This window comes from Orcinus orca, chromosome 11, assembly GCF_937001465.1.
Source record: "Orcinus orca chromosome 11, mOrcOrc1.1, whole genome shotgun sequence".
NCBI lineage: Eukaryota > Metazoa > Chordata > Mammalia > Artiodactyla > Delphinidae > Orcinus > Orcinus orca.
The window spans coordinates 16,729,168-16,757,137 of NC_064569.1; the positions used below are offsets into that span (position 1 = coordinate 16,729,168).

Here is a 27,970-nt window from a genome sequence, read left to right on the forward strand (position 1 = left end):
TGTCTTCATTCACTCTGTTTTAGCCATGTTGGTCTTCTTGCTGTTTCTTGAGTATAGCAAACATACCTCGGGGCTTTTGCTCTGTCTTTTTCCTCTGCTTAGAAAACTCTTTCCTCAGATATCCCTGTACCTCACTCTGCATCTCCTTCAATTATTTGCTCAAAGTCACCTGAATGTGCCTCTTCTAACCACCATATTTAAAACAGCAATTGCCATGTCCTCCCTTGCACTCTGAACCTCCATCCCTGCTTCCCTTTTTCTCTTTTCATATAACATCACTTTCAGTCATAGTGTATACCTTACTAATTATGTCTATGGTTTACTGCCCTACCCTGCTAGACCATAAGCTCTTTTAAGGAAAACTTCATTGTTTTGTTCATCTATATATATGCCTTGTAGATGGAAAATTGTCTTAGAGTAGGCACTCAAAAGACATATGCTGAATGAATAAATCACTTTTTTAGTTATATATACCTGTGTATAGATGTACACAAATACATACATAATATATGTAACTGATGAACATTAAATATCTAATTAAAAAATATTAGTGAATTTGAACAGATTAAAGTCAATAACAAAAAATAGAAAAGTAACCATGAAGTATTATATCAAAGATTTAGAAGAAATATTTCAAGAGAATTTTAAGAAGGAATGCAAATAACAAAAAGGATGAATAATTCTTTCTTAGAGTCTCCTGAATTATAACCAGTACTGTGCGTCTGTGACATAAAGTGAGGCCACTTTAAATGGTGCTGTACTCCATTCTGCCATGTGAATAACCGTTTCTCTCCCCATTACCTTCTTCTGTGCCTTTTTCATGTTTTTCTTTCTCCCTCATTTGCATATCAAATATGCCAATTACATCCAGAGCTATTTACTTGATTTGAATCTCCAGAGCTATGAAAGTAATTGGAAGGAGAATAGATATTCAAAGGAGAAAGAAGACAATTGAGGAAATGTAGTTTAAACATTTTTATTCATAGTGGATTAGAAATCTTTCTTCTCTATGTATTTCAACCAAGGCAACCTTTTCTCTCTCATAATTCTGTCCTCTTATTCTTCACTAAGGCACAACTCTGAATCCTTTATCTTCTAGAAAGCTTTTTTTTTTTAATTTATAAAATTAGTCCGAATTAAAGCTTTCTCTCATTCTTTATTTAGCACTTATATATTATACAATTAGCAGTTTACTCAGTATTATTCTCTTATTACTGATATCACATGCAATTTAGTACCTTGATATGTTTCTAGAGTGTACACTGGATTTTTTGGTTGGCTGTTTCTTGGGTTTTATGTTTCTACCTTTAAAAATAGATTATACACCCTTTATCAGGGACTACAAGGGCTAGGACATGGAGGTCTTCAATATCTATTTATTGTTCCCAGTAAGTGTCTCTACGGGCAGTACATTAATATGGTTGATGGAATGTATACTTTTTTCCCCATTTTTCTCTTTACATCTAATACACATTGAGGGATGTTTTGTAAGACTTTGTCTTTTTCTTTCACAGGTATCATACAGACTTTTTGAAGACATGGGTCTCTTTGAAGCTTTTAAAATTCCAGTTAGGGAATTTATGAATTATTTTCATGCTTTGGAGATTGGCTACAGGGAAATTCCTTGTAAGTACAAGAATTAATACTTTTAAAATCCATTGAATTTGTTATGGGTAATGGGGTATTGAATTATTAGCTACTAGCACAGAATTACACATTGAAAATACCCTGTATGGCCACATGGTATAGTGATTAGGAGATAATAGTTTATGTTAGAATTCTGATCCCTTTACCTATCAGCTGTTGGAGACCCTGGGTTTTACTTAATCTCAATGTGCCTCATTTCTTTTTTTTTTTTTTTTTTTTTTTTTTTTTCGGTACGCGGGCCTCTCACTGTTGTGGCCTCTCCCGTTGCGGAGCACAGGCTCCGGACGCGCAGGCTCAGCGGCCATGGCTCACGGGCCCAGGTGCTCCGCGGCATGCGGGATCTTCCCGGACCGGGGCACGAACCCGTGTCCCCTGCATCGGCAGGCGGACTCTCAACCACTGTGCCACCAGGGAAGCCCTTGCCTCATTTCTTAATCTGTAAAATGGGGATCATAATGGCTGCTTCATAGGATTGTTATGAGGATAAAATGATGTAATAATTCTAAAGGGGTTAAAATAGTACCTTGCCCGTAGTAACTCCAATTTAATTGTGTGCTAAATAATTAAATGTTAAATTTATTGCTCATTTTATAATATACCTCCCTCATTGGGTGAATTCTCAACCTTTATTCTGGCATCCACAGAGTTAAATCACTAACTATTCAAGTTTTTCAGTATAAGATAAACCTGGCTGGGAGTAGAGGGGCAGGAGGATGATGGTCTAATTAATAAAATAGGAGAGACATCTGGAAGTGGTTGTAGAGAAATTACTAGGAACATTTTAAAAATCAAGATAAATGTGAAGACCAAAGAAAGGACACAACCAGGGTTCAAACTTCTGAACTTTGAATATTGTGAGAATGTTTGTCATTTATAATCATGAGGAATTGGAACACAGAAGAGATATTAAATTTTCAATATGTAGCATTTCAGATTATCATCAGAACATGTAAGTAGCATTGTCCTACATGCTACAAAATAAATGGAACTGGAGAAAATGTCCGTAAATCCAATAAAAAATGTACCAAAATCATGTAGCTCTTTTAGGAAATAAATGCACAGAAAGAAAAATAGTCAAAATAGTATCAGTAGGGGCTTCCCTGGTGGCGCAGTGGTTGAGAGTCCGCCTGCCGATGCAGGGGACACGGGTTCGTGCCCCGGTCCGGGAAGATCCCACATGCTGTGGAGCGGCTGGGCCCGTGAGCCATGGCCGCTGAGCCTGCGCGTCCAGAGCCTGTGCTCCGCAACGGGAGAGGCCACAACAGTGAGAGGCCCGTGTACCGCAAAAAATAAATAAATAAATAGTATCAATATATTGCCTGGAGTGTGTGTTACTTAAATTGTGTTTTAACCTTTAAGTTTTAAATTTGCTTTTATATACCTTGGACTTTAGAATCCCATGTCTGTTTGTAGTTGCAAGGAGCTGAAGTTAAATAAAAATTATATGGAGACTAGAACACAAGTGTTTTCAGAAAGGGGTAGGGTAGTGCATTAACCAAGTGATCCATTATTAAGATGTTGGTTTTCAAAATGCCATCCACATGATACATTAAGATGAAAATGCACAGTTGATGTTGTGTGATAGGAATGAGTTATGAATGAGGAGATAGAAATGAGGAATGAGTTACTGAATCTACAAATTGTGCGATAGAAAAGGAGAATGAAGAATTAAATCTACAAGTGAGATTTGTTGGAGAATATGGAACCAAATGCAGACAAAGTAGGACAGTGGGAGTAGAGAGAGGAACTTAAGAGCGCTGGGTGCCGTGGGAAAGTCTGGCCGATGGGGCCATGGAAGTGGGGAAAGAAATATGAAAAAGGGGTAGTTTGAAAGGATTTCAAGATAAGCCTTGATTTCTTAATACCACATTCCCAGGGCCCACCCTGGTTGGATGCCAGGGATTGAGCTAAGTGTTAGTGATTTCTCAAAGGTTAAGGAATTGCATAAATAAGCTTTTACAAGAAAGGAAGCCACTGCAAACACTAAAGAACAGCTAGTATCAGAATACATTTACAAATTAATATATTTCAAAATATATTTTAGTGATATAATCAGCTATCGCCAAGTTCCATTGAGTTCAAATTGATATAACTACTAACTTTTCTCTAGATAGTATACCATTAACTCAGAGAGAACTTTGACCAGTATTTATTTAAGTGTAAAAAGAAGTTTTCAGGTTCCAAATTTTATTATTCATTTTTATATTGTCTTATTACATATTTATATGTTACAAGTAAACAGATATTTTTCCTGAAATATCAGGTTCTTCATTCCAGGTGAAAAGAATTGTTATAATAACTTTATTTGTTCTGTTAGAAGTCCCAGACACTTCCCATAAAGAGAATTTATTTATATCTTCTCAGAGAAAAAAGTTTTAATTGATGATCACTTTTAAATAATAATACCTTGCATGTTGTAGGGTTGTAAATTTAGACTAGTATGGACATCTATTAAGAGCTTTGTTTATCGTTATTTAAAATTAGCATGTGCAAAAATTTGTTGTATGTCTACTAATTTAACATCTACTCATAGAGAACTATATTTCTAATATCTCTGTATAAATCCACACAACTAAATGAAAAAAGCCAAAGGGAAACCAAAGTGGGGTTAGATTAGCTTTACTATGATAGTGAGCTAAAATATTAGAAACTAACTTTTTATTATAGTTCCAAGTTTAACAGTTTCCAAGAGGGAAGGTATGAAAGCTTTTAAGTTTGTACCCAGAACCCTTACTAAAATTTGAAAAATCTATTAATAGATTTAAAAATGAGATAGATTCTATAGATAGATAAATAGATAGATAATTTCATGGAGCAGCTGTGGGTAAAATTATAAATATAGACAACTCACTGATAGAAATGTCATACCAAAAATATATTTGTTCAAAAAAGATTAGGATAAATTATAGTTTATATTCAATCGCACAGAGAGAAAATAATGTTTGATATTTTTCGTAGTCCCTTTCAGTTGGGCATTTTTGGCTAGTAAAGATGATAAATTGTTAGGTCATATTCATTCATGGATTCAAAGTTACTCTTAACAGCGCATTTTCTATTTACAAAGACTTTCATCTCTAAAATATATTCTTCCTAGCACCTCTCATTCTCATTAGTCAAGTTTGAGAAGTGGAGATAATGCTTCAGAAATACCTACAATCATATACTATTTATTTATTTAAAAAAATTTTTTTTTGAATTTTTACATTTTATTTTATTTATTTTTTTATACAGCAGGTTCTTATTAGTTATCCATTTTATACATATTAGTGTATATATGTCAATCCCAATCTCCCAATTCATCCCACCACCATGTACTGTTTAATGGCAGCCATGAGAATAGTCTTGGCTCAACTTAGTTTAGTTCAGTTCGATTAAGCTATATGTGATGTGCCCACCAGTTTTAAAGCTAGATACTGAGTTGACGTGGAACAAGCTAGAAGGGCAGAATTATCACAGTGTTAGCTACATTCCAAAGAAAAAAAAGTATTTCAAGTCTCATTTCTGTTCTTTAGTATTAAGACTTTTCCCTCACCCTTTGGTGAAAAGGCGCATAGAGAATTTTCAATGGAAAATCTATAAATTTAGGTCTAAAAAATCTATAACTTTTACATACAACCCCAGCCTTCCATACCAGCTCGCTTCAACCCGCTGCTTGAGGCATAAGGAAAAACTGAGAAAACAAGTGTATGAAGACAGCAGAGGGCATGGGCAGGCTCTGGGAAAGCGTAGGGCGGGTGATGTGTTAGTGCATGCACGTGTGTTTATGTGTTGTCAAAAAGGCAGGGGAGGTTGCCTGGTGGATGAGAGAATTATTAAGGGATTTGTCCAAAATGCAGAGATGAAGGAAGAGGATGAGAATAATAATGATAAAATAAGAAGAGCTCTGATATCATTTCTTAGCCCTGTCAGTTGCCTTCCAGGGCCAGAAAAGGAGCGCTCTGAGCATATTTGTATGTCCTACAGAAACTCGTCAATCCTCTGTGTTGACCGAGCTAGCATCTTTCCTGGGTGTCTTTGCTCCTGAGCTGGTCCCCAGAGAATTAACGGCAAAAGCAACAGTGATACCAGCACTTGACACAGTATTTGCCCATAGTACGTGCGAAGTAAATATTTGTTGAACAAACATGTTAATGACTACTTAAAGACAGATGGTTTTTCCATCCTACTTAAGTGATAGTGACAACATAATTATTTTAGAGCTACACCTGCCAAACTGTATCTCTATCATCTATAAATATATGTATGTATTTAAATGGAGTTAGGCTTCGTTAGCTATTGTTTTATTTAGTACTTTTGAACCTATACTCAAAAGTAAAAGGAGGAATTTTTCTTTCCTGTATACTGTCTTTCCCTAGTTTTTTAATCAAGATGATACTAATCTCTAAAACACCAAAAATGTTTAAAGAAAAAAAGTTTTATAAGATGATACTAGACGTATAAAATGTGTTTGGCCGCTTTCTTGTTTGTACATTTTCAGCACTAAATCATTTCAATTGTTCATTGCAAGTTTATAAAACTTACCTATCAAACCTTCTGGACCTGGACCTTGGGGTGAGGAACAGGGCAGGAAGCAGGATAACTCAAGAGCAACAAGTTCACCTGTACGTGGTATTGTCTATTTCTCACCCCAGAGAGGCTCGGCCAGCACCCTGATACTAACACCCACCCACCCTTGTGATACTGGGCACAAGCGCAGGTTTCCCTGACTTGCAATGGTAATGGTAATTACATCCACACAGTAATCTTCCCAGCTTGCCACAAGGGAAAAGAACTTAACCCAGGAGCTCCCTCCCAGCATAGCCCCAGACACTCTCTGACCAGGCTGCATATTCTTCCTCTACCAGGTCATCACTGCCTTCTCCCTCGCCCAGGGCTTAGCATAGTTTTTATTTTAGCTCTTCAATTCTATTCTTACAAACCCAGCATTGATTTTGAAAGAAAACAGGTCATCTGTGCTCATCTGTCATCTTGTTTTAAGAGCAATCATGTATTTTATGTGAATGATATTTACATCAATGGCAAGTTTCCTATATACCAGCCACTTTAAAATAGGTTCCCTTCTGTAATTCTCACAATTGGACTATGAAATAGGCACTATTATTGTCTCCCTATTTTTAAGATAAGGAAATGAGACTTAAAGTTTTAAGTCACTCACTCAGTAACACAGGTAGTAAATGTCAGAGCAGAGACAAAGATCTGTCGTAGATCGAGAAACTTCTACCGTGATCAACTTCGTACATGGCACAGGTATAGACATAAAATGTAATTGTCTTAAATCACTTGAGATAGTCCATATACAGAAATAGAGACTCCAGTTTGAATAAAATTGTTCTTTGGAAACTAGGTAGTATCCGCATTCACCTCTGGCAATGACTGTGAACAGGTTTTGCTGTTGACCCCTGGGGAGACTAGGAGGTCTGCTTCTCAAAGCTCTTCTGAAGACATCCACTAAAGACCTCACAGCCCCTCAGTGAGTTCCTGGAGTGTTCACCCAAGATTTAGCTTAAAGACTGACTCCTAATAGTTCCAGAAATGTAGGAACATAGGCATCGTCTTCCCGCGTTCTCCTGTGTGCCACCAACACCACAGATGTCATAGTTTCTTCATTCTTCCCCGACCAGGGAACAGGTGTTTCTCTCAAATTCCCACTATCATTCTGCTTGTTCTCTTCTGTTTTTGCTTCTCATCTGTTGAGTATTATTCAGAGATGTAATCTATTACATTAGAGAAGGAAACTGTATCATGGTTGGTCATTAGGAATAAAATGTGTAAAGATAGCATATTTGGGGTAAAGCATACCAATCAATGAAGTATTTTGAAAGGCCAGATAAACAAGAGAAAAACATGGGAAAATTGCACAGAGGAAGGTGAGCCAAGAGCACAGTGGGCCTTTGGTCATGGTTCCCTAGAAGCTGAACTGCACATGCGAAAATAGGACCCCCTTCCCATGGTAATGACATTATAACTAGGAGATTTGGTTCCCCCTTAGCTTTTACTCTTCGGAATGGCTCAACTCCCTACACTAGTATACAAAGAGGTTTTAATTTTTCCTCTTTAGGTATTTCCTAGAACTTTATTCCCAAGTTAGAATTTCTAGATCAGAGAACATTATCGATTTTGCTTTTGCTTTTGCTTTGTGGATTTAGTATACATATAAAAAATGTGTGATTCGTTTTATTACAGTGTTTTACGTTTGATACAGAAGAAAAATACTATGTTCAGTTCACAAATTATATTTAGATGCTATTTATCAGAGATGAAATACTGGGTGGTATAGACCATTGGTCTGATCTAGGTTAAGTATATCATGGGTCTTTTATTCCAGTCCTCTGTGTAGTTTTATACAGGAACATGGGAATAAGAAGAAGGGTAAACATCACAGTGGATTCAGAGAGTGCATTTCCTACATATGTTAGGTTTCTGGTAGACTCTAGACAGATTTTTTTTCATTTCAGACATCTTTATGTGTAATGAATGTTATTGCTGTATTTTTTTCTTGTTACTCTCGATGTTACCGAGGAATGGAAGAGTAATCACAGAGTGTTTGTCCTAGAATATTTGGCTGTCTTTCACTGGGGTATTAAAATGGGAGGACTAAACTCTTTATCCAGTAGGTGGCACTCTTGGTCCTCGGACCCCGGCGTTCACAGATGAATGACTGTTCCTTTGCATTGGTTACAGACCATAACAGAATCCATGCCACCGATGTCTTACACGCTGTTTGGTATCTTACGACACAACCTATTCCCGGCCTCTCAACTGTGATTAATGATCACGGATCAGCAAGCGATTCAGGTACGTATGAAGTCCCTCTGTGCTCCCTTGTAAATTATGGGAACAGAAGAGTGTTTTTTTTAAAAAGGAAATCAAGACAAATGATATCAGTTTAATACTTTCTTAAAATCTCTATTATCTTCATTGTCTCTTCTCAGATTCTGACAGTGGGTTTACACATGGACATATGGGATATGTATTCTCAAAAATGTGTAACGTGCCAGATGATAAATACGGATGTTTGTCTGGAAATATCCCTGCCTTGGAGTTGATGGCCCTGTATGTGGCTGCAGCCATGCATGATTTTGATCACCCGGGAAGGACTAATGCTTTCCTGGTTGCAACTAGTGCCCCTCAGGTAAATCTTTCAATTTTGATCAGGGGAAATAATTCAATTTTGAGATTTCTCTTTAGAAAATTAATTTGATAAATCTGACTTTCACTTTAGCTCATATTCACGTGGTGCCTGTTTATACTTAGCCCTGAGATAAAATTCTTAGAGACCATGCTCATTTTGAAAAGGTATCATGGTTTGTTCTAAGTCGTCAATGGTGCATATGCAACTTTATCACCCATGGGGATCCCTTCTCAATTTTCTTAGGAAGAAAAACCGCTTGAATTCATGTTAATGAACTTCCCCAACAGAGAAAATCTGACCTATACAAAAGTTTCTTTCTGAAAAGATTAGAGAACCAAATCTTTCTTGGTTCTCTAATTTAAGAATTAAAGGTTTCTTTGGATATAAATTTAAGACTATTAAGAATGTAAGGCTCCTCTGGATATAAATCCCATTCCTTTGAGATATATTCATTATAACAATTACTATTCTTGTGGTATTTTTATTGGTTAGGAAGAATTAAAAATCAATTTATTTCATTCACCTAAGGGAAATTTTTTACCTGAACATAGTACTCCAAAAACAGTAACTTTAAAGAAGTTCATCTTGGCATGTAAATTAAAGTCCAATATTAATCACTAAGTATTTAGGCAACTCCATCTATATAATTAAATTTAATAAGCTTCTCCTTGATTTAACCAGCTGGACCCACGTTACTAAAGATCCCAAGATCTTGTTTTTCTTTCTGGAGGATCTAGATGCCAATCTGGTCCAGTATTTTTTTTTTTTTTTTTTGGTCACGTTTGCCTTTTGTCTTTTTCCCCATTCTCCTCCATTTCCACACCCTCTCTTATAGACTAGTCTAGAATTTTCTTCCAATCTGTATACAATACAAATATCCTGATTTTTTTTCCTCACTGCTTACTGTAATTTCTTTCACTGTGCCGTTCATACACCAGAGTACATTTTCCCTAAAGATAAGCAAGTCCTTTTGCCAACACCATATACCGTTCAATTTTCCTACCCACGCATGCATTTTCAGTTGCCTCACTTGGTATCTCACGACACAACCTATTCCCAGCCTCTCAACTGTGATTAATGATTACGGATCAGCAAGCAATGATAATTAATATTTATTAATATTCATAAAATATCAGTTTTCATGTCCTTGGTCTTTTTTGTCCTTATACCTTTTTTCCCCTCCATCTAAATCTACCACACTAGTCTCCAAGCATTTTTTAGGCAACTTCCTTTTCCTTTGCAGCATCCCTCAGCATTACTAGAGAATTTCAAACAAGTAGATATTTACTATATACTTTCAATTAGTAGACAGGGGGTGATATTTCCTGTGGCTGATGGTGGGGTAAGAATCTTTTGAATTATGGGCTCCTCAGGGATTCCATTCCTCTGTATTAGTTATATGTATTTAACTAAAAGGAAGTCACTCATTCTAGATGTGGGAAGTAACTGAGTTACTTCTTAGGAATATTAGTATATTTGCATATTTTAATGGTTAAATTCCTGTGCCCTGCAAAATAATAATAATAATCTGATAAAAGCTAACTCTAAGCCCTTCAATTGCAAGAATCTGAAATAAAGTTTCAAGGAAATGAAATAACGTTTCAAGGAAATGAACTTTATCTTACAAAAAAGGAAATTTAACCAAGAAAAGTAAGCAATGTACAGCAATAAGTGATTCTTAATAACTGGCTGCCACAAGGTTACATTCCTGTGTTCCCTGATAAAAGCGGATTCCAAAAGCTTTGCATACTCTCATTTATTTTTGTTTTTTAATTTAAAAAGTTGAACTCTTCACTCTCATCTTTGCCTAGGCGGTGCTCTATAACGATCGTTCAGTTTTGGAGAACCATCATGCAGCTGCTGCGTGGAATCTTTTCATGTCCCGGCCGGAATATAACTTCTTAGTTAACCTTGACCATGTGGAATTTAAGCATTTCCGTTTCCTTGTCATTGAAGCAATTTTGGCCACTGACCTGAAGAAACACTTTGACTTCGTAGCCAAATTTAATGCCAAGGTAACTAGATTTGTACCAGTCCTCATTTTCTGGCCACACTGAAAGAAGTCATGGAATCAAAGTGTTGAACAAAAACTCACTGCTGTCACCTCATATGTGTCAAATGTGAAAATGAGAGGCAATGAAATGTTTAACCAGAAGCGGATATTTAGGCATTGGTCCTAACCTGGAAACCTGATGCGTTGAGGTGCTGTCTGTATAGATTATACTTGGCACTACAGAGAAATAATAGAATTCTAACTATCGTTGTGTTTCTGTTTGATTTAATTTGCTCTCATCTCCGTGGAATGCTAACAGAAATTACCTGGCAGTAGTAAAGGTCAAAAACCTGAAGCAGAATTTCATACATCAAACATAAATGCCCAAATATTAACTCAAAATTTCTTATTTGTAGCCACATTTTAATAGTAATTTAAAACCTATGTTAATATTAAATAGCATTTCTTTTCAATTAATTAATTGAATAACTAATAATTAGCCATCATTTGTTATTTTACTTTTTTTGGTGATCTATTTTACTATTAATTTATTTAAGCCAATAACATTATTTGAAACAGCTGAGATGTTTCTCGTTACTTGGCATTCTAACCTGCACATGGTAGGAAGACAATCAATATTCTGTTGTTTATTCTCCTGTTCAACTTTTGCTTTCATTGCATCAGAACCCATTTTAACTTTGTCCCTCAAACAGGTGAATGATGAAGTTGGAATAGATTGGACCAATGAAAATGATCGTCTGCTGGTTTGTCAAATGTGTATAAAGTTGGCTGATATCAATGGGCCAGCTAAGTTTAAAGAGCTCCATCTTCAGTGGACAGAGGGTATCGTCAATGAATTTTATGAACAGGTAACTAACTTAACTATTTCTCTTAATCCATATTGAGGCAGCTCATAAATTCCCTAAAGCTTCCAAAAGCTGAAGCGTGATCAGTCTATTTCATATTCATGCTGCCATCAGAAAAGGCACTGGCCAATTTTAATCAGAGGATTAAAAAAATGACAAAAATTGGACTAAACTGTAAGCGTAAAAACTCTAAGATAAAGTTATTTGCAAGTATTAAGTAATACATCGCCTTTCCCTGGACACTGTTAAAGATTAGAAAGAACTTTTTTGAGCATTATAGATAGGACTTATATTTAAAATAAATGTTTGTGCTTTCTAGAAAATAAGGTATTGCCTTTCCTCGGAATAAATTCATAATCAATCCTGAAATACTGAATATAGAAAAAATGTAAAGGAAAGAGAAAATCCAGTTATAATAATTCCGCTACATAGGCATAATCATTGTTGATATTTTGGTATAATTCCTTCATTAATGTTGCTAGGTAACTTCTGGTTTACAATCTGATTTTTTTTTTCTAGAAATGAATCAGTTCAAAGTAAACACTTATACAGTAGTACTGTTAAACATAAATAAGAATATCAGAAACTATATAATCACAGAAGACATAATTCAACCCAAAGCCGGGTTGAGGTAGCAACTTTAATTGAGGAATAAGTTACTTTAAAATTCCTGGCAGCCAAGGCAAAACAAAAGGAAAACATGATAGATTATCTGTTTGTTGGATGTTTATATCCAGCATTGCCTTTTATATTCAGCATTGCATTTATATTCTAACTTATACTCTAATATAAGGAACAATGACTAGCGTCATGAGAAAGGTCATCTACTTAGACATTAAACCATTTCTTGTATTTCCCCTTGGTCAAAAACCAAACCCTCAAGATTACCAAACTGGTAAATGGCAGCAAAGCAGTCCGATAGGAATCTTAGTAATGTGGGGAAAATCTCTTAGCAGTCCAGGAAAGAAAGAGTTCACACGTCTGCCTGGGTTCTTGCATATTTGCAAATTTTAGATGCCAAGGGAATGGTGACTGTATTTGTATTTTACACTTTCCTTGTCGTTTGCCTTTCTAGTTAACTGTTCCTGCTACATTCCTATTTCTAGGGTGATGAAGAGGCCAGCCTCGGGTTACCAATAAGCCCTTTCATGGACCGTTCTGCTCCTCAGTTGGCCAACCTTCAGGAATCCTTCATCTCGCACATTGTGGGTCCTCTCTGCAACTCCTATGATTCAGCAGGACTGATGCCAGGGAAATGGGTGGAAGACAGTGATGAGTCAGGAGACACCGATGACCCAGAAGAAGAGGAGGAGGAAGCACCAAACGAAGAGGAAACCTGTAAAAATAGTGAATCTCCAAGTAAGTTACAGAATCTCTCTCGAATGTGCTTCTCCCTAGGATTGTTTTCTTACTTAGGTTCATAATAAGTTTGATGCTCCTCGTGAATTTCATAGCTGAGTCCAAATATCACCTGCTGCGGTGATTATGAATACTCCCCCTTCCCCAATATCATGATAATGGAAATTACAGACTGTGGAATCTATTGTAATACTGTATTCATGAAAAGGTATGTTCTCTGTTATGAAGTAAGACAATTAAGTAAGCAAAGCCTATTTTTCAGAGTATCTGAATGATTTAGGAATCTCAGGTACTATCTAGACCAGCCATAGACTCTTCCTGGCTTGCTTCGAGGGAGGTGCTAAAGTGGTAAGAGGTAGTAGTCACTCATTCATTCATCAAATATTTAGTAAGCACCTATTCTGTGCCAGGCATTCTTCTAGACTGTAAAGACAGAGCCATGAACAAATCAGACAAAAAAAAAAAAAGAAAAATCGATCAATCCTTGCCCTTTTAGACTTATATTCCAGTGGGGTCAGCAGACACTAAGAAAGACAAATCAGTAAATCTGTAATATGTTAGGTACTGATAAATGCTAGAGTTTAAAAATAAAAATGAAAAATAAGAAGGATATGAAATATTGTGCAGAAAGATTAAAATCTTAGGATAGCCACGGACGGTCTAAATAAGAGAATTTTTTTTTAAACCTGAAAGAAGCAAGGGAAGGAGTGATCCATGGAAAGAGATGTGGACAAAGCATTTCAAGGAGAGAGGAAAGCAAACCGTGTAAAGGTCCTGACGTGGACACTGGCTGGGTGTTCAAGGAGCGTCCGGAGAGCTGGGAGGCTGAAGCAGAGGAAGGGGGCTAGGGAGTGGGGACTGAGATGATGGAGGGTTAGAAGGTAGGGCTCTGCAGGTCACAGTATGGAGTCTGGCTTTTACTCTGAGTAAGATGGGAAGCCATCAGAGGTTTTGAGCAGAAGACTTAGTTGATTCAAATTATGTTTTAACTGGATTGCTTCAACTGCTGCATTGAGAATATTCTCGAGTTTGGGGTAAGAGCAAGGGTGTAAGCAGGGCAGTGTGTTAAGAGGCTGTTGAAATTATCCAAGTGAGAGATGACTGTGGCTTTGGACCAGGGTAGGGGCAATAGTGACAGTGAGAAGTGGTCACATCTCGTCATTGATTTGGAGTGCATCATGTAGCCGTTCTAATCTGTTCAACTTAATTGTCTATAAAATCAAGATTATTTTTCTTCACATCTTGAAATATTCTCCACTGTTTCTCCTGCCATAGGGAGGAAGCCCTAATAGCATAATTAGGAAAACCAATAACCCTTACAGTGATATTGCACAAATACTGTTCCTATGTTCATGGGAGTATAGTACGTGGTTCCTATCTACCTTCATAAAGGAAGTTCAGTCTTAATATTGATATTTTTCAAGGCCCTTACCAAAAATATTACCAATGAAAGACATTATGATCATTTTTTCCCTTTTTTTTTTTTTTTTAGCACAGTCAGGGAAATGCACGACTTCGTTCATTTGGCCATCTAGGTAAAGAGATATTCTAACGTGTGTATTAACCTATTTTGCCCTCATATAAGTGCCTTGTCGTAAGCTCACGTAAGCAGAGATAAAGAACTCATTATTAACCATAGACTGGTGAGACGGGGCAAGTTTGGCTTTAGGTCAGACTTTTGCTTAAGGTCTAACCCGTATATTAACTTTTATACAGAATGGGAGGAAAATGAAAAGTTGTTTTCCTTCAATATTCTATTATCAAAGTAATTTTATTTTATTCCTCTGATGCTTATCAAAAGATGTCTATTAAAAAGTTTGTGCTGATCTTGGGATTCAGAGGTAGGAGCCAAGATAGGATTCATGGATTATTCATTTTCTCATTTAATAAACATGCATGAATTTTACGTTTTTACTTTTTTTTCATTCAAAGAGCCAGGTAATTTGCTGTCTGACTAAGGACTGGACAGTTTTTCCACTGAATGTTATTGGAAAGTGTGGTCAGCTTAGCCTCTGGGAAAGCTTTGTTCCCGTGGGCCCTACTTGCTTGCTATTTGAACTCAAATACATTGAAGCAACACATACATAATCTAGGCATCAAGAATTGAAGAACCCAGGTCAGGAGGTTTAACAGGCTCAACTCGTCAGCGTTGGCTTTAGCAGCAAATACAACAACCAACCAAATATTCGATTTGTCTCTGTTCTGTAGGGTTGGGTGGCCATACTGACTCTCAGATTCTGGTGTGTTACTCTACTGACCTTCCCATTTTTTTTTTTTTTTGCTTTTTTTTTTTGCGGTATGCGGGCCTCTCACTGTTGTGGCCTCTCCCGTTGCGGAGCACAGGTTCCGGACGCGCAGGCTCAGTGGCCATGGCTCACGGGACCAGCCGCTCTGCGGCATGTGGGATCTTCCCAGACCGGGGCACGAACCTGTGTCCCCTGCATCGGCAGGCGGACTCTCAACCATTGCGCCACCAGGGAAGCCCGACCTTCCCATTTTTAATCAAGCTCACTAAAGCAGGAATGAGAATTCTGTGGATTCTGTTTACTAATGGCTTCTAAAAGTCAACTGGTCACCTTTACGTTCAAATTTAAAACATCATCAACAATGATTTGATAACCATAGCTTTTGGAAAATTGTATTTGAACTATGCCTTTATAGCAAAGAAAATGATAAATATTGGGCAGTGTTAGTATCTAGTAAAAGTTGGCCACGTGGAATAACAGAATTCTAGAAATGGAAGGGGAATCAGTGATCATGCAGTTCAGCTGCCTCATTTTACAAAAGTCGAAACTGAGGCTCAGAAGTTTGACAACCCAAGGTGTAGGCGGATTCCGCAGAACCAGAAAGGAAATCCAGGTCTCCTTGTTTTAACTCCAGTGTTATTGACTCTTAGTAATTTTAATTTCAGGATTCATATTGACTGAGATGGTTAACTTGATTTAACCTGAAACTTAGATTTCAGAAAAAAATGTAAATTAAATATGCACTGATAATTTCAGCAATTTGCAAAACTTGGAGGTCTCTCAGGAAACACAGAATAAGATATTTCAATATGGTATCCTGGGTAAAGAAGGCATTTTTCCCCACCTCATAATTAAATTTGAAAGATTCCTACAGCAAACTAAGAGGTTTCTAATGAAGTACTAAGCTGCATTTAGAGTTTGAGCAATGAAAGGATCTTTGTTCTCATTTCAAAAGGTTCCAGTGCTGAACAATTTGGCTCTCAATCCAGGCATGTTTTAGACCACCTGCAGACTCTAATCTACGCAAATTTATTTGGTACAAACTTTCTTCTACGTCACCTTATTCAGTTTAATTCCAGAGAGGTTTAGAGCATTAATAAGAGAACAGCTGCTCTCATGGGGGCTGCCCCAAAAGGAAAAAGAGAAAAGTTGTTGAGCTTTTGTTAGCTTCTTTCCTGTGAACGCACTACCGTGAACCTGTATAACTTTTGGATGGAATAATCACCTTGAGCAGTAGAGCATGTGCTGTGACTGATTCAAGTCCATCCTTCACCCAGTGATCATCTGTAACTCGCTTGACTCAAAGGATTAGGTTAAAAAGTATATTAACATATAAAGAAAGATTGAACTTCACTACAATAAAAACAATGTGGAAATAGACAAGTAGATAGCTTTGAGAGAAAAGTAATTTTAAAGGTTTGCTCTTAAAAATCGAATGGATTAATATATTTTATTGATTTCTATAGAAAGAATTCAGATTTTTTTCAATTTTATTTTATGTATATATTGCCCTTGTTAAGAATCTTATAATTGAAGAAATTGGTGTTATGCTCCAGGGCCCCGTGCCCTCTGCCTGTACACATGCCCCTCACATACCTAGAATGCTGCCAGCCCGTTCTCCACCCAGTGTATTTAATTCTCATAATTTACCTCTCAGCTCAAATGTCATGTCCTTTGGAAAAAGTCTTATCTACTCCCTCACAGGTTGAGTACCTGATGTTGCCACACTTTGATGTGTCAGAGAGAAATTGCACTGCATACTTGTTAAAAATGGTAAGGAAGACTTTCTTCAAGACTATTAAAATAGGAGAGAGACATTGGACTCAACTCCATTGAAAACAAAGGCAGGAGAGTTTTTACACGCTGGAATGAGCTAAGGAAAAAGTATTGAGGATCTTAAAGGGGAGTTGGTCAATGTGATTAGGCCATTTTTGTTTGCTCATTGGTGCTTATTGAAGTTAGGCTCCTTCCTACCCACAGAGATCGGTGATAGGGACCCTATCTTTTTGTTTTTGTCTTTTACCCATTTTATTTTATTTTTTTACATCTTTATTGGAGTATAATTGCTTTACAATGGTGTGTTAGTTTCTGCTTTATAACAAAGTGAATCAGTTATACATATACATATGTTCCCCTATCTCTTCCCCCTCTTGCGTCTCCCTCCCTCCCACCCTCCCTATCCCACCCCTCTAGGTGGTCACAAAGCACTGAGCTGATCTCCCTGTGCTATGCGGCTGCTTCCCACTAGCTATCTACCTTACGTTTGGTAGTGTATATATGTCCATGCCTCTCTCTCGCTTTGTTACAGCTTACCCTTCCCCCTTCCCATATCCTCAAGTCCATTCTCTAGTAGGTCTGTGTCTTTATTCCTGTCTTACCCCTAGGTTCTTCATGACATTTTTTTTCTTAAATTCCATATATATGTGTTAGCATACGGTATTTGTCTTTCTCTTTCTGACTTACTTCACTCTGTATGACAGACTCTAGGTCTATCCACCTCATTACAAATAGCTCAATTTCGTTTCTTTTTATGGCTGAGTAATATTCCATTGTATATATGTGCCACATCTTCTTTATCCATTCATCTGATGATGGACACTTAGGTTGTTTCCATCTCTGGGCTATTGTAAATAGAGCTGCAATGAACATTTTGGTACGTGACTCTTTTTGAATTATGGTTTTCTCAGGGTATATGCCCAGTAGTGGGATTGCTGGGTCATATGGTAGTTCTATTTGTAGTTTCTTAAGGAACCTCCATACTGTTCTCCATAGTGGCTGTACCAATTCACATTCCCACCAGCAGTGCAAGAGTGTTCCCTTTTCTCCACACCCTCTCCAGCATTTATTGTTTCTAGATTTTTTGATGATGGCCATTCTGACTGGTGTGAGATGACATCTCATTGTAGTTTTGATTTGCATTTCTCTAATGATTAATGAAGTTGAGCATTCTTTCATGTGTTTGTTGTCAATCTGTATCTCTTCTTTGGAGAAATGTCTATTTAGGTCTTCTGCCCATTTTTGGATTGGGTTGTTTGTTTTCTTGTTATTGAGCTGCATGAGCTGCTTGTAAATTTTGGAGATTAATCCTTTGTCAGTTGCTTCATTTGCAAATATTTTCTCCCATTCTGAGGGTTGTCTTTTGGTCCTATCTTTCTTAATAATTGCATTTCAAAGGGCTGGCTCCCAGGTCCTTGAGAAAGATGTTTCCTGGGTTGTCAAACTGGCTAGAGGCTGGGAGATTTATCTACATTACCAAGGGGCAGAGAAAGAATTTGCAATTACAAGTTTTAGATCAGGGTCCTAGCGTCTGGAAGAAACCTATCTGAATTTTAGTGAAGATGAGGGGAACATTAAGGCCATCTTGGTCACTTATCTAGGTCCATCATAAAACATAGCATGTTTATTTCAGTTCTGACCTTCTGGGCCCTCTCTCCTATAGATGGTAAGCTCCTTTAAGGCAAACTCTGAGACTCATTGGTCTTTGTTTCCATAGCATCCAGAAAAATGCTTATCAGTTAGTAGGTGACCAATATAAGCTGATTGATGGGTCCATCTCATGAATAAGATAATGAATATAGTAAATATTTTTTTTTAAATTCTTGCTTATGAGTCTGCCTGTATCCATTTTCCCCCCCACCCTGGCATTCATCCAACTTAATAATTTCCTTATGTGTCTGTATGGTTCAAAAGTAATTCAAAATAATTTGGTGTCCTTTTTCTGAACTATGTTTTAAAAATTGATCTTATCATCTTTTAAGGTACAAGAAATTTTTTTAATAATAAAACTGTTGAAGGAATCATTAGCGCTTCCACAAAACTTCTGGTGGAAATTTAGGTGGAAAAAGCAATCGGCTTTTTTTTTTCCTTTTTTTTTTGTTATTGTTACTATTTTTTTTCTTTTGTTTTTCCTTCCAGATTTTACATGGTAAATCATTACTACTTCATTAAATAAATTCAAATTTCCTTGCAGATCATCCTGGTAACTTGTACTGTTAACTCTTTAATGCAGTCTCGGATCAGAATTTCCTGTGGACCACATTTTCATACTTTTATTATTTTTGTCATCAATCAATCACTTGTCAACACTTCACCATGTACTTGGAATTGTGGAACAGAAACTAGAGAGGACAGAATTCATTTAGTAAACTCTTACTGAATACTAACTAAAGTCTGGAGCTTTGCAGATGTATACGCAAAAGGGGGAAAAACTTCTGTCCATAGAGAAGTTTATAATCCAATGTGAGAATCTGTCTAACTTCCAAATTCTTGGCCTATGTCTAAAATGGTCACTTGAATGAAGGTACATTATATTCTGTGCTTAGAAGAGAACAGCTGCCTACTTAACTTCTCCACTTGGAGGTCTCCCAGACACTTCATGTTCAACATACGCCTCAAGTCTGCTCATCTAATGTGCCCTTTCTCAGTACATCTTGCCACTCAGCTGTTCACGTCAGAAAGCTCAGGGTTGTCTTTGATTCCTCCCTTCTTTTTTCCTTACATTTAATCGGTTGCCAAGTGCTGTTGATTATACCTCACAAATGTATCTCACATTTATCTACTCATCTTCGCTTCCATTGTCCCCATCCTAGTCCGAGCCACCATCATCATGCAGCATCCTCCCAGCTAAGTCATTTCCCTCTCTTTCTGCCACCTTTCAAAGACTTTGTACAACTCAGTGTAATTGTCCTTACTTGTTTACTCTCTATTTTCCCACTAGAGTCAAAGCTCCCTGCTAGAGGAGTTTGAAATTAATTTTTTAGTCCACAGGAAACAGAACAGTACTATCAAAACTGTCTTTTTTAAAAAATCAATATTGTAGACTTTTGTGAGTTGAATTGGTTGACAAAGCAGAGGAACACGTAACAAGGAATTATTCCAATAATCTGTGTGGCAAATCTTGAGAGTCTGAATGGAGTGAGAGTAATAACTCCAACAAACAGACAAAACCTTGTATTGGACGTTACGTTACCAGATATTAAATACTGTTCACAGTACGTCTCAATGATGTTAACGGTTCATGCCATCTTCCTCTTATTTCCCCACTCTCAAAAATGATTATTACAATATACACATCAAGTGATAGATATATGTATCCATTTGGTACCTGACCCCTATGAATAGGGGAAAAAACTGTCCTGTACTCAACACACAAATAAGTAGTCTAATTTGGTGTTTTCTCAGGAAAGAAAACTTTCAAAAGGAGAAAAGTCTACTGCCAAATAACTCAGCACCTTCTGCAGAACCACAAGATGTGGAAGAAAGTCATTGAGGAGGAACAGAGGTTGGCGGGCATAGAGGATCAGTCCCTGGACCAGTCCCCCCAGCAGCATCCCTCAGACCAGATCCAGGCCATCAAGGAAGAAGATGAAGAAAAGGGGAAGCCGAGAGGAGACGAAACCCCAACCCCAAAGCCAAACCAGTGACAATGGATAAATGAGCTACGTTTCGAAACAGAGTGACTTGTCACAGACTCTTTTCAAGCCAGCACAACACTTAGACACAACACTGTAGAAATATGAGAAGATGGGCAAACGGCTATGGCATTTTGGGATTCTTTGCATTTTATGTGTTTATTTTTACAGTGAGGTACATGGTTTAAAAAACTCTCACTCAGAGAAGCTTTCACATTATAACAACACCAGCTTCTAAGGATTTTTTTTAAAGGAAGAAGTATATATGTGTGTGTGTGTATATAAGCTCTCACATAGATCCATGTAAAACATATTCACAGACACACACGCAGACACACAGACACACCGAAAAGCCGGGATTCCTGGCTCCACGATTTAGTAACATTCATGTTAAGATATATAGTGGTCACTGTGATATAATAAATCATAAAGGAAAAACTAAAGGAAAAGAAATTCCAAAGGAGATGGTGAAGCTTTAGCCGGGAAGCAGTGTAGCAAATGTAGGTTACGACTAAGAAGCTTTTGCTCTTAGTACTGAGGGATGAAAGTTCCAGAGCATTGTTTGAATTCTTATACATCCTGCCAACATTGTGTGTGTGTGTGTGTGTGTGAGAGAGAGAGAGAGATGGAAAGGATGCTCATGTGTATGTACATTTGTGTGTATGTAAAGAGAGACTTTTGTGGTTTTAGTCGTTCATAGCATTGCTGCAGCAGACGACTCAGCACATGTGAACAAACAGGATGAAGTTCGCTCTGGAGAGTCTTTAAGAGGCAGCCATCCCAAACGCCTGCCTCTACTTGGCTTCAGTAAAAGTCCCTCTGCAGAAGGAGGGGATTGGCAGGCTGGGGGAGAGGGCCACGGGCCTGTGCATCCCTTCGAGGCTCTCTGTCACCAGCCTTAAACCAGGAAGACTGAGACATTTTCCAGTCTAGTCGCTGAATGAATGTATAGGAGCTGTTTGTCTGTCTGTCTGTCTGTCACTCACCTAAAATCAAATCACCACGGAAGGGGATGGAATTCTTTAAACAGAAACACCTCAGAAGGAGCTGAAGTCAGGTCTTTTCATCAGGTTAACAGTTCTAAAAGGTCGCCAGAGAAGGCCTGAGAAATGGCTCGTAATGGGGATCGCCTATGTCTTAATTTGCTGCAAAATGTGCAGTAGAAAAAGAAAAAAAAAAGGAGGGCAAGCAGAAACCCACTCTGGGGTAGCTAGTGAGTGAGTGAGAGATGAAGGGGAAAATTTCAACCTAGGGTTTGGTGTTTATTGACATAGTGAAAGCCTGATTCTTGGCACCTGGTGAAGATTGGCTTTTGGGTGGCAAAGGTTGCACGGACAACCCTATTGTACTGCTGCACTCACGGTGTGATGGGGTGACTTCTAGCTGTAATCTGGCCCATTGTCATGTTTCTTTTGGCAGGGAAGACTTGAGGGATTTGGGGGGACTGGGCCTACCATTGACAGTCTTTTTTTTTTTTTTTTTTTGGTTTGTTTATCTACACTTGTTTATGCTGTGAGCCAAACCTCTATTTAAAAAGTTGATACTCACTTTCAGTATTTTATTTCATATTATTATATTTGTCATGAATAGTTATCTTGATGTAAATATAAAGATTTGTTTTTGTTTCTGTAGATAGTCAACTCTTTTTTTTTAAAGGGAAAAGGGAAACATTTTTATAAAGTTCTATTTTAATCACCATTTTTATACATTGTAGCTCTCTCCAAGCCCAGTAAGAGATGGATGGTTCATTTGCATGGAGGTCTGTGAACACCCACTCATCTACCTGTTCTAATTTAAATGATAACCGGATACAGTTATTTTATGCCAATTAAATGAGGATGCTGCAAAGAATGTTTTTCCACTAGCAACTCTGGCTAACTTTTGGGTAACTTCTGGATCCACATCTCCCAAGTGAAAGACTCACTTAAACAATGAGAAATGTTTATAATTGGTGTCCCTTTCTTCCCAACACTTTTTGCTTGTAACATTTCCTTTGATACTATATCCTGGCCTGCTCATCATCTAAACACCCTTAGCTTCAAGTAAATCTTGCTTGTGATTTCTACTTTTTATTTCCTCTCAAATCATAGAAAAGAGTGTTTACATTAAAAATGCCTTCATTTCTCATAAATGGATATTCTTCCCTTCCAAAGCAATGATTATACAATAATCCATGGCATTTTTTAAATAAGGCAAAGATAATACAATCCAAAATAAACATAGTTTCAAGGCAAATTTCCCAAAAAGTAGGAAAATATGAAAAGGATCAAACAGATGCAGATTCTACCTAAATAATGAGAATAATTTGTGTTTTTTTTTTTGAGTTAACATCAGGTCTTCATTATTTAGGACTTACGGAGTTGTTTTCCATTTTTTTAGTATTCCCTGTGTGTCTCTATGTTTGCAAAACTTACTGTGAGTCAAATACATTTCCCCAGTGAATTTATTTTCCTTCCATGGCAAATAACAGAAGGGGGGAAAAAAGCATTTATACTCACATACCTCTTGTATCTAATTACTTAACAAAACTAATCTTTCCCCCTGCTCCAAATGCCATATGTCTCTAAAATAAATGTAAGTCCAGGAAAAATCTAGGTATGGAGCAAGTTAAATGGCGACAGAGTAGTTATACTTTCATAACCATATATTGGTGGCTTCCTCAACGCTCCATGACCCCAAGTAGGGGCCCGCCTGGCTGCCAGAGTAGAGGTCTAAGCACACTAGCTGGTTTTTGTTTTGTTCTGTTTTCAAGTACATGAAATAATCATGGCCAAAGCAGTAAGAACCTCTTCATTCCAGAACTGTGCTCACCAGTCTAGGCAGATTAATCATTTTTTTCCTTCAAAGAAAGATATATTGCCAGTGTATTAAAGCTAAAGTCAGTTCAAGAAAAGGAATGGCGATTCTTCAAGTGCTTGACTTTCATACACACCCAGTACATCCCACAGGATGCCGAGGGACATGAAAAGATGTTTTCTGCTAGTGGTGGTCTCCCCGTCCTTGGTGACAGCAGTATTACTGTGTTCACTTCCAACTCCAGAGCTTGCTTCCTGTAGTGCCAGTGTATTTGTTGCAATTCACTACATTTTTATATGAGCCTAATTATAGGTGCCATTAGATAAACTCAGGTCTTTCAAATGAAGGAATGTCTAGCCCATTTAGGGAAAAGAATTGTATGGACAGCCATGAAGCTAATGGTAGGAAAAGTTGGAATTTGGTGGCCTTGATGCTAGTGGTTGCTTTCTGTTAAGGAAAAGACCAGGTATACTAAGAATGTCATCGATGGCATTTCCAGCATGCCGATAGAACGTCTTTCTGGTTATCGATCTAAGCCAACCTTGAGAATATTGTTTCCTTGGTGAAAACACCACTTCAGCATATTTTAAAACTGTAAGTTATTTTTGTCATTTATATAAGACCTGGTTTTGCTCTTAGTCAAAGATGAAGACAGTAGCTCTGTACAGGGATTTATCTACATCGGTCTTCACCTGAGAAGTGAAGGAATTTCCTCATATTATGTTTAAGAAAATACCCACTTTCTAAACACAGAACACGAAATTATGTCTGTTCCGTTTTGATGGAATTCCAGAACAAATCCTAACCATTGCAATCTCAGTAAAACTAAAGACGACGGTATGTCAAGCGGACTTCATATTACATGTATAATACGTATTGCAATTTCCTCACACCCCTGCCTCTCTTGATTTGCAATGTCCTGATGTCCCCTGTCACTTTCCCAGAGAACTTTCTTTGAAGGTAAAAGCTGTGCAAAAGGCATGAGACTCAGGCCTATTTTTTGTTAAAATGATGGAAAAACATAAATTATTTTCTAAGTAATAAAGATATGAAAATTATCATTGTAAATAAAGTCTAAAGCTTGAAACGACTGCTTTACAAAAATGAACTATTTGTGTGATGAACAACTCCTAACTAATGAGAAGTAAAGAATCAAATTATCATTTCTATTCTGCTTTAGGAGGTATTTTTGGTGCTTCCATATCAGTATGGGGATCTCCACTGTCCCTGTCATTCAGTTTTTCTAAAATAATACTGAAAGCCACAATAAGGGTCTTATTGTCCTTCTCTTCCATCCTAAGTCTGATTCCCACTTAATACTTTTCCTGGTTTATATGCAATTTTGGAAATAAACTGCCTTTGCAAATGGGCAGAAGGCTCCAGTAAAACAGAGTTCTGTAAACTTTCATAATCTACAGTAAATCAGATTCTCCGTATAATTATCAGCTAATGGGTGTGGAAAAAAGCAACAAATTTTCCAATGCTAATAGCTCAACTCCAGGTATTTGAGCACTAAAATATCTATACACTCTGAAACCAAACTGAGTTCCTTTCAATTGCCTTCTCTCCTATCAAGCAGCAAAATACTTTATAACCAGTTCTAAGTAATTCATTTCTCTGGTGATTTCTCTATGAAGTAAAACTATGACCTTGATGATACTGTCAGTCCATTTTTCTAATCTGTCCAACAAAATGGAACTTTAAGATTAGGAGACCAATTCACCATTTTAGGTAAAGAACATTCCAGAATTAAACTATGCTTAGCTTTTCTAATCAGAGGAAAATGTACCAGTTTTAGGTACTATGATCTTTACGTTCACACTACAAAATCATTCTAATAGCAGGTTAACAATAGGGACAAAAAATAATTGAGCATTTTGTTGCTAAATATGTTTGAAGACACAAAACTGAAGATCAAGCCATTATTTAGTTGGTGGAACTCAATATCCGGATTCAAAAATACTGATCTGGTATAGATTGTTTTAGTACAGATAAGACTATAAACTATAAGGAATGGTATATAGATGGAAAACAGAACTGGCTTTTGACATGTGCTTAAGGCTCTTATGAATCCAAATTCCCCATCTAAAGGCAGCTAGTTTTTCCTCCATATCATACTTTCAAGGTTGATTACATTGACAGGCATTGGTATCATGGATTTCTGCTTCCTTGAGGAGTTGTGGAGCAAAGAAGAAAAGGCAAGCCTTCTTATTGATAAGAAACACTGAACATGTTCATGTTCAGACAGATTTCCTCATTGTTTTACATCAAGAAGTGATTCTTTAATCACGCAAATAATTCAAACAAAAATGCTTCAAAAAGAATAATATTAAATCATCATATGTAAGTACTACCAAGAATATTAAATTTGATTATTTGAAGCAAAGCAAAAAAAATAATCAAATAAATTTGATTATTTGTTAAAATTTTTTAATCAATTGAAACCCACAAAATGATGTTTCGTGGTACAGAGATGCTAAACATTTTGATATAATCAGATTATGTAACAGAAAACTGTAAAAAGTAATATTTAATTATTTATCTAATTCTCTGCATGCTTCAGGGAGGAAAATATTTTATGAAGAGTCCAATAATACATGAAATAGATAAAAATAAATTTAGTCCCCATAATTTAATTAGATTTAGGGTATAAATTAGAGTCTGAATTATCCCAAGAAAGAGGAATGACAAATCCAGTGATTTGTCACGGTTTAGGTTGTTTTAAAATAAATGGTTTACTAATGAAGATTATATTTTACTAAACTCTAACACAGTTAAGAACCCAAAAACTTTCACTACTAAGAAAAATTAAACCTTATTAATCTTGACTTTCACAAAGGAAGCACTGACCGATCAATAAACCACATGCACTACATTTGTCTGCTAAGACTGATCAAATGGTAGGTTGGAATTTGAGATTCACAAATAGAAAAGTAATTTAAATAGTATTTCACCTATCTCAAGTGAAACAGACACTATAGCAGGGAATTCTTTCCTCTTTAAAACAAAACAAAAAGAAAAAGTCAAACTTACAAGAGAAAAGTATGACTTATCTCCAATTTTCCTTCTCTAACTCAAAATTAGTAAAGGAAAAATCATCACAAATTCTCTTCTGCTATAATAAGGAGCAAGATGCCTTTCACCTCAAGTTTTAACTCACCACACCTAGTTTCATTGTGCAGCCCATGGTACTAAAAAGCAAAAAAAAAAAAAAAAGCAGAGCTGTGGATTGGGAGTGAACACTACATAAAACTTAAAGGATCATCCCAGGACACCTCTTCATCTTTTCTGTGGCAGACCAATTTAGTTCTCAGTTATTCTCAAGTAAAGGGACTTAATGGATCCATATTTCAATCTTGACTTCCTTCATTACAATCAGCACTTACACATTTTGGAATGTGAACTAGCCCCTAGTGCTTGGAAACTGCTGCTTGAATACTTTTTGAAGGGAAGGATTTTTTTTTTATTCTAGCAATTTTACTTTCTATATACTAGCAAATTATTCAGATGGTTTAATGTGAAATTAAAAGTAATTGTTTAAAGATGTTTTCTTTGTGTATATCAGCTGTTGGTTGATAGAATTTCCCTCACATTTCTTTTTAAAATTAACTGATTATTTTTATGACTCAAAAACCCATATTATACCAGATATTTCATTTTAGCTATGTATAAGCATAATCCACTACTATAGTATTGCTATCTTTAAATAACAACCCTGAGATATATATATATATATATATATATATATCACCTGTCGGTGTGTTTCAATGGCTTGACTTTAAGTATAAATTTGTTTATTAGTTTAAAAAAATCACTATTTAATACTCTGTAAAACATGTGCATAGGATTTTTGCCATATTATATTTGCTTAAATGGTGGGTTTTTTTTCCATTTGTGAATATCAGTTCATTCCTAATACATTCTCACAGAAGAACGCATACCATTTTTGTTTCAACAAGAACAGTTTGTTAGTTGACAGGCACTGGAAATAAATATCGCTGAATCCAACTACCCCCTGATTTTCTTCCTATAGATTTTTTTATCATACGAATCACAAAATGAAAATTGGTGCTTTTATAGACATTCTGAAACTCTCAATGCAAAATAATGAAAACGAGACTCTCCCTGGCTTCGTATAATAATATTAGGATATGCAACTGAAAGAACTTTAATTTGAATTCAGAGTGTTTGAGGTTTTGGATGGTTTGGTTAATTTGATTTGGTTTTTGGTGTTAAAATGTGTTCTGATTCCTGATGGGGCAGTTGTTCTGATCAGTCATTACCTCCTCCTGACAAAAACCTTCATTGGAAAGTTCAGATTAGCATATCCCAAATATTTGTCTCTGTATTATTTGTAAACCAGAGTATTGGATTAATTTAGTATTCCTATAAAGCAATATTTTCAAATAACTGCCAAAGTAACAGTGTAAGGGATGTCATTTGTACATGGTAATTTTTAACAATGTAATTCTCATCACTCTCAACAAACCTGAATACGTTTGTTAATAACTTTCCAAATT

The 27,970-nt window shown here is 36.6% G+C and overlaps 1 protein-coding gene across 1 annotated transcript in view; it reads left to right on the forward strand.

Moving 5' to 3' along the window:
* Positions 1–27,249, forward strand: part of PDE3A (phosphodiesterase 3A) — a 311,073-nt gene extending 283,824 nt beyond the window's left edge. The window contains exons 10-16 of the mRNA XM_004270940.4: positions 1,515–1,626; positions 8,329–8,442; positions 8,580–8,779; positions 10,591–10,794; positions 11,486–11,641; positions 12,745–12,997; positions 20,425–27,249. Coding sequence (XP_004270988.2) covers positions 1,515–1,626; positions 8,329–8,442; positions 8,580–8,779; positions 10,591–10,794; positions 11,486–11,641; positions 12,745–12,997; positions 20,425–20,666 — 1,281 coding nt within the window. The 3' untranslated portion in view covers positions 20,667–27,249. The remainder of the gene's footprint in view (positions 1–1,514; positions 1,627–8,328; positions 8,443–8,579; positions 8,780–10,590; positions 10,795–11,485; positions 11,642–12,744; positions 12,998–20,424) is intronic.
* Positions 27,250–27,970: the final 721 nt, after the last annotated feature.